We start from the raw sequence: 13,552 nt of genomic DNA on the forward strand, positions 1-13,552 counted from the left end.
CCCACATCCCACCCCGCTGCACACCCAGGACATCCCAGGGTTGGTCTGCCCCACAATTTGAGCTGTTTAGCCCTAGGTTTTGGGCCGTTCTGCCCCAGGATTTCTGAATTTCAAGTTCAACGGCAAAGGGAGGGGGTGGGAGCCTTCACCTGGCCCGGCGCCCCCCGGCAGCGGCTCCTTCCCCGCGTTTTACGAGGATGTCGGGCCTTTCTCGCCCTTTGCTGAGGCTGCCGTGTAAAGGTTTTACAGCTCTTCCCGAGACTCTCCTCCGCCCCTTCCCATCCGCATTTTCCGCCTCGGATTCGGGGCTGGAGCTGAGGACTGGGGGCGGGAGGGGGCACGTCTCCCACTTTCAGCCCAGTTTCCCATTGGGGTTGAAGGGGTTCTTAACTGGGCTGGAGGCGTCTAGGGGTTTCCAGCAGGTCCAGTGCGGGTTTGGGAACATCGGGGAAAGATGGGGGGGGGGGGGGGGGGGGTTGAAAAAGAAACATCTCACTAAAAAGATTAACCTTTAACGCGCCGTAGAGGGGAGCTCCAGAGGAGCATCCCTTTCCAACAGACCGGGTTTATTTTGAAGTCGCGCTCAGATACGGGCCAGATTTCTTTTCTTTTATTGGAATATTTGCTTTTCTTTGGGGGACATCCGAGGGGTTCCCTCCTGTCGGGTTTCTGCTCTCCATCCCCGACGTATGTATATACAGAAATCAGGGCGAGAAGGTTCCTTACTGGTAACACAGGGGGAAAGAAAAGAAGATTTTGAGCTTTGCATCCGTCGGGAAAACCAGACAAACATTCCCAGCCACTTTCTAGCGCGGTAGGAACGGCGGGTCCGGCCGGTGGCACCGGGACTCAGGACCGGGACCCTCCCTCCGGGCCAGAAATGAAGAAAATAAACCCGAATTGGTTCAAAGCCGAGTAATTCAGAGCAGGAGCCGGATGGGGAACAGCAAAGCGTAACCTGTCCCTGCACGGCAGCGCTGCCGCCGGTTCTCCAGCTGTCGGGGCACCCACCACCGCTGCCGGGGGGGGGGAGGGGTGGGGGGTGTCGGAGAAGCGTTATAGGCGAGCACAGGGACCTATAGCCCGAGCTGGGTCCGCACACGCGGAGCCGCGCGGTTCCCTACGCACTTCTGCGCTCCCACTGTCCATATCGCCCCTTTACCTCCTTTTTGTGTTTTGTTTTTTTTTTTTGGGGGGGGGGGGGGGGGGGAACCGGCCGTCGGGCGTCGCGGAGCCTCCCCGCTGCCCCGACGGCTCCCCCCGCGCGGGGCGGGATTTATTGCGTCTGCCCCACCGCCCCCGCTTACGTCACAGCGCGGAACGCTCAGCCCGAACCCCATTGGCTGTCCCCCCTCCCGGAGCTTCTGGCGTCACGCGTGACGTCACGGGCGAGTGACGCCCGCCCAGGCGGGGTGAGGCTGCACCCCGGGGTGCCGCCGGCACCTCCTGCAAAGCGCAGGGGGGGAAATATCTGGGGAAAACGGGGAAAAAGGAGGGGAAAAAACGGGGAGAGAGCGCCTGGCTCTGCTCCGCTCCCCGCCGGGAACCTGCTGGAAGCCAGAGCCGGCCCAAGCCTAAAACGTTGAATAAATACGTTATTAAACAAGAACAAATTCGCTATTTAAAACGTTCATTATTTCGGTCACGCTGCGGTTTACTGCTTCGAATTTGTACAGGAAAGAAAAGGCAGATTTTTGTTTGTGGTTGCGGTGTTTTGGAGTTTATTCACCCTTTGAGAGTTTTTTTTTGGGGGGTTACAGGCAGGTTTAAACGCGACGCTGCTGCGGGGACACACCGACACGCCGCTGCCTTGAAACACCGAGATATTAAACAAAGAAATGGTGTACGTGGAGTTTGCGTTTCCCTGCAGCTGTAAATAACCCGAAAAGAGCAGAGAAAAGCGCGCGTTTGAGTATATTTACTTTCACCCTATTTATTCTGCTGAAAAGGATGACGACGTTTCTTAATATTAACCAAAATCATTTAGTATTATACGGGGATTATCTCAGCGCATGCTACGAAATGTATCGCTATAATTCTGTATAAGTAGGAGAAGGAAAACGCGTGTACAAATACACGTATATTAGCACAAACGAAAGCGCGTATGGAATTATACGAATTGCATTTACCTGTATCAAAATATAGGCATGAACATACATATGTCTATATGTACGTATACAAACACGTGTATATACACCTTTGTCTGAGTATATATTTATATCCACACATCCAGTACTACATCGCATACGTTTGGGTAGCTGGGTATATAGAAATACACGAACACAAATATCGTATATAATAAAAGGTAAAATAATGCGTCCTGCTAAATATGTGCATGTGCATACATGTATGTATATTTTATATATAACCGCGCAAAAAAAACCAAACCGTAGTACGTGCCTTCATAAATGTGTGCCTACGGGTACCTATATGTCATCCGCATATACTGTACATTCGCGCAAACCCGCGCGTTTATGCAAACAATTCACGTGTGTTTCTATACAACACACTCGAACTATATTTATTCTCCCTTAGACGCGCATTTTGATACTTCTGCCTAAATTAAGGAGAGAATTTTTTTTTTTCTGCTATGAGTACGGCTTCTAAAGACCAAATTCCCTGTGACACCCCCGTACCTCCGGACAGCCCCGCTCCGGCCGCACGCAGGCGAGCCGGGAGTTGCGTATTGGGCTTAATTAATGCAATTAGGCCAATTTTTCTCTTTTCTTTCTTTCTTTCTTTTTTTTTTTTTTTTTTTTTTTTTTTCTTTTTAAGCGCTCTGAGGACGCGGTTCAAACCGAAGCGGTGGGAGACGGAGGGAGCACGACGTGGCGGCGGCATTGTAGGGCGAGAGCAAACTGTACAGGGTCCTCTGTGTGCAAAGCAGGCGGGGAAGGGGCATCTTCTGAACTCCCCCCCCCCTTTGCCGGGGGGGGGTGTCTCATCCCCGGGAGCGGCGGGGAGTGCCCTGCGCTGCCCCGGGCAGCACTCTCGCTCCCGCCGCTGACGGTGCCGGATCCCCACCCCCCAACCCCTTCTCCCCGGGGTGGGGGGCAGACGGGGACCCCTTCGGGGCTTGCGGTGGCCGTGTCCTCACGGGGTGCTGCCGCTGCTGCTTTTGATTTTGGCGACGACTTTTTTCTCTTTCACCCGCCTGTTCTGGAACCAGATGGTGATCTGTCGCTCCGTGAGGTTGGTGGCGGCTGAGATCTTCCTCCTCTTGTCGCGGGTGATGAATTTGCTGCTGGCGTACTCCTTCTCCAGCTCCTTCAGCTGTCCTTTGCTGTACGGGACCCTCTTCTTGCGGCCCCGGCGGAAGGAGCAGCCGTCGGGGGGCAACTGCCCGGCGGAGTCTGGGCGTGGGGAGAGACGGGGCTGAGCGGGGCCCAAGGGGGGGGTGTCCCACGCACCCTGCGCCCACCTCTCCTCCCCTTTCCCCTGCAAGCAGCACCCCCTCTCCCTGCCACCCCGGTTATTCCCTCCAGCCTCCCTGACAGCGATGATATTTAAAGATATTTAAATGACCTGTTCTCCCAAATTATATTTAAATATTGTTTTTCTTCCCTGATTTTATCGTTATTTTTTTGGAGGGGGTGAGAAACCCAGGTGCTGGCAAACACCGACCTGGGTGAGACCCGCGGGAATACCCGCGTACTCCTTCCGCGGTTTCAGCGCGGTGGATGCGCGGCCCAGAGGAGGGCCCGGGGGCGAGTTCAATCCCACCGGCGTGGGCGGGGGTGCGTGGGAAGGGTCCCCAGCGTTTCCTGCCCTGCACCGTGGGGGCCATGCGCACCCCTTCTCTCGCCCCTCTAAAGCAGCCCGATTCCGAGGGAGTGGGTCCGAACCCCGATAGTATCACCACCGAATCCCGATAATATCACTATCGAACCCCGATAGTATCACCTCCGAACCCCGACAGTATCACCGTCGAACCTCGATAGTATCACTACCGGACCCCGATAGTATCACCGTCTGCCTCCCTGCTCGGAGGGCGATGAGTTGCAAAGGGCAGTGTTAATCTGAATTACTATTTTGTGAAACCTACCTACTGGCTAATTTGGGGCGAGCTCGCAAGTAAATGTTAATCTGGGCTACTAAATTAATGCTAATTTGGGCTAGTAAATGTTAATTTGGGCTAGCTCAGCTAGTAAATGTTAATTTGGGCTAGCTCGCAAACAAATGCTACTCAAATGCTACTGGACGGCAAAAGCGGTTCCCCAGCAGATTATTTTGAACCTTGGTCCCAATCCGCCCCCCAGGTACGGTGGACCCCCCACGTCCCCCTCCCCTCTCCCAGCCCCAGCGCAGGGACTTTACCTGCAAAGGCGGATTTCAGGAGGAACCCGGCCTGCCCCTGCTCCTTGGGGCAGCACATCTGGCTGCTCCAGCCGCCGCCCAGAGCCCACGGCTGATGGTAACCGTCCACGGGCAGCAGAGTCTCATGCCGGGCTTCCCCCGGACCCCCCAACCCCGGTACCACCGACACGTCCAGGTAACCGGCGACGGGCTGGTAAGGAGCCCCGTAGCCGGGGTAGAAAGCGAACTCGGCGGGGCGGCTCTGGAAGTCCTCGCTGCCCGCGGGGGGGTCCAGGTATTTCTCGGCGGGGAAGGGGCCCTGAGCCGGGCCGGTTTTCAGGGCGCTGCGGGCGACGCGGCAGGAGTAGTAGCCGCTGCCGAAGTATCCGTAGGGCAGCGGAGCGGAGGCGGCGGGACCCGGCGGGGCGGGGGGAGGCGGCGGCGGGGCGGTGGGGCACGGTTTGGGCGGCTCGGCCGGTGCCTCCGGCGGGTAACCGGGGTTCATCCCGGGGGGAGGCGAAGGACCGGCGAGGGTCGGGGGGGGAGGCGGCAGCAGCCCCCTGCCCTGGCCGCCTGCGAAGCCGCCGGCTGCCAGGAGCCCCTCGAGGCCCGGGGGGCCGCGGGGCTCCGGGGGCTGCATGGGGGGCAGAGCGGGGGCCGGGGCATGGGGAGAGCCTGCTCGGCAGCACCCGGGCACTGCCCGAGGGGGGTCCCCGGATCTTTTTAAAAGGCTGCGAGCTGCCGAGAGCTGCCTTTCCCCGCCGGGCTGCCCTGACGCAACGGTCGGGGGCTGCCTCATTGGCTGCCGCTCGGGGGGAAAAGGCCGGAGAAGGAGGAAAAAAACCAAAAAACCCAACCCCCCACAAAAAGAGAGAAAAAAAAAAAAAAAACCTCCAGCCCCAATAAACCCTGGCTGCAGAAATTGCGAAAATACTTTTATTGCAATGGGAGGAGGAGGGGGACCCCCCCGCACGTGACAGGCGGGTACACGGGAGGCGCCTCTTGCGCTGCATCTTGAAAAAAAAAAAAAAAAAAAAAAGAAAAAAAGAGACAAAAAGGGGGCAGAGGTGGGGGAGGAGTGGGGGGGGCGAGGGGAAGTGGGGGAAGGGGAATGAGGATCACGAAAGGCGCGGAGGAGCAGTTCCCGGTGGAAAAATCCGGGCTTAGATTAAAACCACCGTTTTTTTTTTTTTTTTTTTCGGTGTAGCCCCTTCTTCCCACGCAGGTCCGGGGGCTTCTGCCCTGGGAAAAACCCAGCCCAGCCCGAGGAGAACAGGGCCCCCCCCACTCGGCCCAAGGGGGTGACAGCAGGCGGCCGTGGGGGACCGGTGGACCCCCGGAGACGGGGCCTCCCCTGCGCCCGCCCCGGCCTCGCTCTCTGCCCCTTCTCGGGGGGGGGTTATCCCACGCACATCGTATCCACGCACACCCCCACTTTCAGCTGCAAAAGGCCGAAGCCTGTATCCTTGGGAAGAGGGACAGGGCACGGCCTTAAAAGCAAGGAAAGAGGGGAAAGGGGGTCCCAGTCACCCCGAAAAAATAACTGCAAGGGGGGGGGGGGGCAGACTGCTTGCACGCAGGTATTGCCACGAGTGGGTGTGGGCCTGGGCCGGGTCTGCAGGTCAGTGTGGACCACGGCTAAGAAGCATCCCAAAGAGAAAAAGGTTGGAAAAGGGGAGTGGGAAAATAATACGGAGAGCCCCTTTGGGGTCCAGGAGCACCGGGCAGGTGGAGAGACAGACAGACGGGGGAAAGACAGACGGACGTAGCCATGAGGGATTACATCGGCCCGGAAAAGTTTGGGGTAAATACACTGAGGCCTGTGCATATGGGCGTGCTAATAAATGATTCAGGTACGGGCGTTTTTAATCGTTTGTACACACGGTGTAAACGCACACAGCCGCGTTATTCTCTTCTTTTTCTCTCTGGTTTTCCCCCAAAGGCCTTGTCTGGGGAAAAGCTTTGCCGGAATTCCCCCAAAGGCAGCTTGAGCTCATGCCTTGTTTGCTTCGTGCAAAGAAATCGAGAGATTTCTGCTTTCTGACCATCAAAACGCAATAAAAATTCTCCTTCCGCCACGTCTTTGGGCCACCAAAGCAATGACCCATCGGCCCAGAATTGCCGCGACGGAGGAGGACACGTAGGGACAGAAATCACGACAGAAAATAGGACTTAAAAGCTTGCCCAGGCAGGGAAAAGCCCCGTTTCGCTGTGGGGGGCGGTTCCCTCCCCCCAAAAAACACGGCTCCTTCCATCTGCCCGCATCTGCAGGGGCTTTGCCCCGGGCTGTCTCGGCGAGAACCCCCCCGCCTCGCTTCCTTTCTCCCGGGAAAATAAATAAACCACATCGCGAAGCTGCATCTTCGCTCCTCCGTCCTTCTCGTCCGCTAAAAATCCCGCAGTCTCGCTGAAACCGATGATTTTCTTATTCTGGAGAAAAATAAAACAAAATAAAACTACCAAAATTAAAATACCCCTGTGTTTTTAGCCTTCACCTTTCCAATTTCAAAGCTTCTTTCTTCCCTTTCCGTAGTTTAACGACTGCGCTCCTTCTTTGATGCCCTTTTTATTCTCCCCCGCTCCTGCCCTCTCCCCGTTTGCTTTGAACCAGCCCCATAACCCGGGCGCTGGGGCGACGGGGCGGCCGAGTGTTTGCCGAGGGGGCCGCAGCTCCCCCGCGTCTCACCCCGCTTCCTTCTCGGAAAGGTCGGGCTTAATCCGGAGGTCAAGGCCAAGTTGAAAGTTAAGAGCCTGTTGACTTCGGGGCTTCGCCGTGGCGGCGGCCGTCGGGGCTGCCCCGGCCCCGCCGCCCCACGGAGCCCCCACGGCGGCGGGGAAAGCTCGGTCCCCGCCGTGGCTTTGCGGGGAGAAGCTCCCGAGATGTCCCGGGTTGAGGCTGGAGGGGGATCCGCGGACAGAGCGACTGGCTGCAGACTCTCCCGGTAGTTTGTGTCACTTTATTTCCTTTTATTTATTTCATTTTATTTATTTTTTTTTTAAATCCAAGCGGGAGGGAAAAACAAAAATAAAAATAAGGAGGAGCGGGATCCACCGGCAGCGACTTCGATAAACGAGGGGACAGAACCTCCGATTTATGGAAATATGATTTTATTCCACCTCTCAAGGACCCCTCGGGCGGGCCGGGGCGTGGGGGGCGGCAGCCGCAGCCCCCCCTCCGCCTCCCGCGGAGGCTGCGCCGGCGGGAGCAGCGTCGAGGAGGAATTGACCTTTTTCACCCACCCCCCCCAAAAAAATGCGCTTCGCCTAATTTATTTAGAGGTATTACCGGTTTCCGAAATTGCAGCGTACCTCGTGCTTTTCAGACCTCGCTCCCCTTCAGTTCATCTTCTTGATAACACGCTCGGAAATCTTCGAGCAGCCTTTGCCGTGGAAATAGTTTAAAATGCGGCTTCCAAACTGATATGAAGATTTCCGTTCTTTGACAATTTTACGGAGTAAATTTCAGTGTAATATTTAACGTCACAATAAAGCAAGAAGAACTGGGTTATTTTACACGGAAAAACAAAACAAAACAAAACAAAACAGAACAAAACCAAACCCGGATTTCTTTTACTAGTTCTTTTCTGTGATCCGGCTTAAAATTATCAAATGCGCTTATTAGTGTGCAACTATTCTTTTAATATATTCTCCATAGGATCCATTTAATATTTATACCATCTGGAATCCGAAAAGGCTGGGGAATAACTTTTTAACAGTCTGTGATTTATTTTTTTTAAAACAATTGAATTTGAGGCCGTCGTTACAAAATACAAAGAAAAAAACCCTCAAAACCAACCTAAACGCCAAAGCAGTTTGAAGGGGGGGGGGGGGGGAGGGGAAATGGAACTACTTAAAGACTTAACGTTTGGAAATAATCAATTGTTGGAAAATTGAATTCTGGGTCTGGAAGGGAGCCCAGCTCTTTGGTTTCTGATTTTGGCAATATTTCTGGGAAGAAAAAAATCAAATAAAGGCAAACATTTTGATCTTTTATTTCTTTTCTTTCTCCCTTCACCGCCGGCCCCTCCTTTCCCACCCCACAGGCATCCCCGGAAGCCCGGGGGATGTAGGTGCGAATATTTCTCTCCCTGATGCCTGGAGGGCCAGAATCGATACTTTATAGCGCATTTCTCGTGGATCCTTTGAACAAATCAGCTGGCATGGGAACAGAGAGCCTGGCCTGACTTCGCTCTTTTTATCCCCTTTCCGCACTGAAGCCCCCGGCGCCGCAATCACTGCAGCGCACTTCTGACACCCACCCCTCCCCTTTTTGGGGTGAAATGTGGGATGATTTCAAACTCGGGGTGTTTTGTTTAACCCGGTTCTCCCCATCCCTGCACCTCCCAGGTTTCCTCCCCCCTCCCTGGGCTTGACTGGAGGCTCCTTCCTTGACTTTTACCTTCTTTATGATAACCCGGGAGGGCCGAGCTCCACCTCAGCCCGCTGGTGTGTTGCTCCCAGGCTGCCCAACCTGAAACCTCCAGTTTGGGTCTCTCCCTCCTGTTTGCCAAAACAGAAAATGAAATACCATGGTGGCTCACCGAAGGCCACAGCTGCCAATGCCCCCCCCCCCAAGCCCCAAATGCTCCCTCCAAAAATGCCCCTCTATGAACCCCCTTCCCACCTCCTGCATCCTCCCCTCCAGCCATGGCCTCCCCCAGCCCGAGCCCCTCGGCCAGGGAGGCTGAAACCTCAAAGGGGACCAACCCTGACCCTTCTCCTGCCTCCGGGAGGGGACGAAGCATGGTGGGGGGCCGCGATGGCTTTACCCACAGAGCAGAAGCCTGGAGGGGATGTGGCCTGGGTGCAGCTTATGGAGCAAATGCTCCCGCCCAGAGCATACATAATACTAATGTATTATACAATACATTTGTGTTTTGTCTCTCCATCCACTGCAGATAGAGACGTTTGCGCATCCTCGACCTGGAAACAGCCACAGAAATGCAGCTGGGGTGTCCCTGCTTACGTTGGCTCTGGGTGCAATCCAGCTCTTCAAATGCCCTTTCTTTAAATATGGCGAAATGTGCATCTCTGCACACCCCTATACGTGTGTATATGCGCATGGTGCACTGTGGCTGTGCATCCCGTCCATCCCGCCCTGTGCTGGAGCAGCCCTTTCGCCTGAGAACATTTCCCTGTGGGCGCCGAGCACGGCAGCGTGTCCCCGTCACTGCACGCACCAGGGACTAACCCTGTGTTCCCCAAGTTCCTGCTCAGCTAAAGCAATTTATTTCAGCTGTTGTGGGAGAAAAGGGGAGTTGCTTTGTGCTCAGCTTTTTAAGCCCTGCTTCCGATGTTTAATCCGGCAGGAGCTGACGGGATCCTTTGCGCTTCCCCGCTGCTCCCTCCACTGCTGCTGGGAGCCTGTGGCCGGCTGTGGGTCGCACAGGCAGCCTGGGAGGGGGCATAGCTTGACCACACGCATGGAGGAGCTGGAGGTGAGCCACGTTTTTTGTGGAATCGGGAAGATTTTGAAGCCTGTTCTCAAAAATGTGAATTGCAGGAGGCGAATCTGTTGGTATCCAGCCAGGATAGGAGCAGCTTTCCAGTACCAGGCAAGTTGCTGCTGGGTACCAGGGGGATGGGGCAGCCTGGAGGTGGGAACCAGAGGAATCCCCTTCCCTCGTAGCATAAACCTATAGGCAAGCCTATAAGCTGCACCTCTGCTCCAGCACGGCTCCGCTGCACTCAGTGGGTTATTGCTCTCCTTTCGGGTCTCTCTGGTAGCTCAGAGATTTCTCCGTAGGGCAGAAATTCAAATGTGAGCCCTTTGCCTTTTGGACGGAGCCACCGATACGGCGATCTCCACCGAGGTCCAGGCCCTAAGTCACGCACTTGGTGTGATCCAGGCCCCGCGCTCAGGGGAGTCTCGCTAAGATCATAAATCACAGCAAGATAAGCGATGGCTGCTCCTCATCCTCAGGCCAGCAGGACAGTGACTGAGGTGGGATGCTGCGATGGGAATTATGCCTCCCATGGCAAAACCTCCCCAGGCCTTTGGGGCTAAGATCTTCAGAGCAGGTAAAATATTGGGGAGCTGAACCACCTCAGGGCAGTCACACTCTGGAAATACTCCACGGAGGTGTCCGGGATGCAGTATTGCTGCTTTTCTGGCTGAACCTTGTGTGTTTCTCACCTGTACTGCAGGGAGAGATCCGTGTATACCCAAAAAGTGGCCAAGTGCTTCATTCAGGCTTCTTCTGCCTTCCTGAGCCTGGTGGTGGGTCAATAATGCCTCAAAGGGGGTTACTGACAGGCACAGGGCTGGGCTCAGCGTTGCCCAGGCAGAGCAGAGACCATGGCAAGTGTGTTGGGAGACACTGTGATTAATAGGTCGTCAAGAGATTATTACTACAGCCTCTGGGAGATGGTCTGTGCACTGCCCTCAACCACTGCCATTGCCATTGCCACTGCCAGGCCAGGTCTGGGGGGGTGTCTCTCCTGCCACCGCACTGCGGTGTGGGGTGATTCCCAGTGAGGACAGATGGATGCGGGCACTGAGCATCACGCCTGGACCGGCTGAGAGCTCCACTGCACCCTGGGCTGCAGCATTGCGGGGCAGAGGGAGAGACATCCCAATCCTGGTGGGTTTTAATGCATTTTTACACGATTCTACTTATTCTGTCATTCAAGGCTTGAGAGCAGGGTCTCCTCCCTGTCCCCTCCTCTGCCTTTGAATCCAGTTTGAGGTCCCAGTGTGAGCTGGGAAGAGCGATAAGGAAGGACTGAGAGCACAACACGAGATGTGCATCGCTGGAAACACTCTGAGGCCAAACTGGGTCCGCAGAGCTCCTCTTCCCTGATGCTGCCCTGGTTTCCTTCACGTCCTCCACTCACCCCGCCGGGGCGGTGTAAAGCCCCGGGGTAAATCAGGCAGGGCGGGCAGCAAAGCCCCCCCGGATCATCCCCGGCCTCCACTTCCCACCGCCTGCACCCTGTACCTCGCTCCTCTCTGCCTGAGCCCATGGCGGGGGGAAGGGGGGGGCGGAGAGTGCAAGGGGGAACTCGGCGGCTGCCCCCGGCTCTGCCCCCCCCTTCCCCGGGTGGCCCTGAGCTCCGGGCCCGCCCCGGCTCTGCCCGCTGTGTCCCGCCGGGCGTGGGCGGGTGCCCGGGGGGGCAGTGGGGAGGGGGGTTTCAAAGGTCGCTCTTACTCCCCCCTCCCCCTCACCCCCCCCCCAGTCCTCCTCTCCCTTCCTTATTGCAGGGGCGGCGGCCGGGGCCGCCCGGTGCGGCGAGGAGGAGGAGGGTGGGGAAGAAAGCAGGGGGAGGCAAGGAGGGAAGGGGGCGGCCGGGGGGAGACACGCAGCCGCCTCCCGCCTTCCTCCCCGGGCTCCAGCCGGGGCTCGGGGGGCTCCGGGGGGCTCCGGGGTGCGGAGACCTAAACAGTCTTAAATGAAGCAGATGTCAAAATCCAGGTATTTCCCGGGATTTTCAGCGCTGGTTTCACACATTCTCCGCGACGCGCTCCCGGCTGTTAGGACTAGTTGATGCCGAATTGATTTGGTTGGGGGAATAAATGTGTTGCTGCGAATCAATTAAACGCCCAAACGTTACTTGCCAGAACGGTGGAAAAAATAATGCCAAATATTAGTCGATGGGCGAGTGAATCGTGTGTTTACAAGTGCCAGACTGCATTAATCCCACGCGTGAATACAGTGGTGGGAATGTCGGTTTACAAGAAGAACAAGGTCGGATGTTTTATATTCTGCTTTGCAGAAACATAATTCCATCCTTTTCCAAAGGGCAAAACACAGGGAGACCACATTACCCGAGTCCGACGTTTGCAATCGCTTTTCCTCCCATTTTTTCCCACCCTCGGAGGGGAGACTGGGGCTCCTCTCCCCGGGTTTTGGGGCTGAGCGGGGGTTTCTCAGGCAGTTCAGGCCGTCCGCACTCTGAGACACTTCCAAACCCCGCAGGTTTCAGCACACATGCGGGGACCAGGACCAGGAGCTCGGGTCGGGATGGTAAAAGAAATTATTGTCGGTGCAGAAATAACTGCTTTAGGGCTGAAGAAATCACGTCCGGAAAGTTTACCGCAGTTGCAGTTAAAGAAAAATGTAGTTGTCCCTGTCTACACAAGTAAATACATCTAAATAAAATAAATCCAGCCACTGAACCAGAGTCGATCGAGGCACAGGAATTCACATCTCCATTGCCTCCGAACAGGATAAAGGTTTTAATATTCACTGCTCCTAATGTCCTCCTGATAAATAAGGACCGTGGCAGAGCAGCAAAGACGTTGTACGGCTGAGACCTCACGTCAACAAGAGCTTCAATGCCCCGAGCCTTTTCACTCGTTTTCCCTAAAAAGCAAGGAAATTCCTTGTATTTTTCCTTCTCCGCTGCAGTGCAGAATAAACACCTCAGGCGAGTTGTGTCGCAAACCAGCCGAACTGTCACCGTGGCCAAATCTCCATAGATCTTGGGGTTTTTTTGTTGGGTTTTTTTTTTTTTTTTTTGACCGAATACCTTTTTTGACCCGGTACCGGATCGACTCACACCAGCCCAGAGACCCCCGAGCCCGTTCCCCCACCGGATTCCTCGCCCTGCACTTGCTGCTTTTCCCGGTGCTTGGGACAGGGAGCGAAACACGGAGCTACCCACGGGGGGAAACACACCGCCTTCCGCTCCGGGCCATGGAAATATTATAATAAAGACCCTCCAGCTATAATCAAGACCCAATATCCCTTGGAGAGCTTCCCTGAGAGGTTTAAGTAACCGAAAGGCATTTATTAATATATTAAATGAATAAATATTAACATCAACCATTAAGTTAGTCTTTTTAATACTGATACAGTAATAGCTATATTGACAAATATTATACTATTAATGCATTAGATGTATTATAATAATAATCCTTAACAAAACATCATCCCGACGATCTTTTTATTTAATACCCGTGCCCGCATATGAGCCCATACAAAGGAACACACAGAAAAACGCCGGCAGGGCAGCGCAGCGTTGCGAGCTCTGAAAGCACCGTGGCACTACAGTCACAAATACACATTTTTCTCTGTTGCAGTTAACACAGCGGGTAGGAAAAGTTTCTTTGCATTCCTTCCCTTGCGCCAAAACGCAAAAAAAAACCCTAACCCAAACAACCACCCAACAAAAAATCTCACCCCAAAGCCCCAATAACAAAGTACTGAGATAACACTGCAAAAGAGTGAAATAATTATAAAATCCGTTAAGATTCTTTTTTTTTTTTTTTTTCCCCACTTCGTCCCTGTGTTGCCCGAATTACCCTAATTCC

At 54.9% G+C, this 13,552-nt stretch overlaps 1 protein-coding gene across 1 annotated transcript; it reads right to left on the reverse strand.

Moving 5' to 3' along the window:
* Positions 1-3,093: 3,093 nt before the first annotated feature.
* HOXB13 (homeobox B13) lies at positions 3,094-4,936 on the reverse strand (the record flags this gene model as incomplete). Its single annotated transcript, XM_082495029.1, has 2 exons — positions 3,094-3,353; positions 4,318-4,936. The coding sequence occupies 2 exons, from the start codon at positions 4,934-4,936 to the stop codon at positions 3,094-3,096; spliced, it is 879 nt and encodes a 292-aa protein (XP_082351155.1).
* Between the last annotated feature and the right edge of the window lie 8,616 nt (positions 4,937-13,552).

Source organism: Vanellus vanellus (genome assembly GCF_965231255.1).
Source record: "Vanellus vanellus genome assembly, chromosome: 24".
Lineage (NCBI taxonomy): Eukaryota > Metazoa > Chordata > Aves > Charadriiformes > Charadriidae > Vanellus > Vanellus vanellus.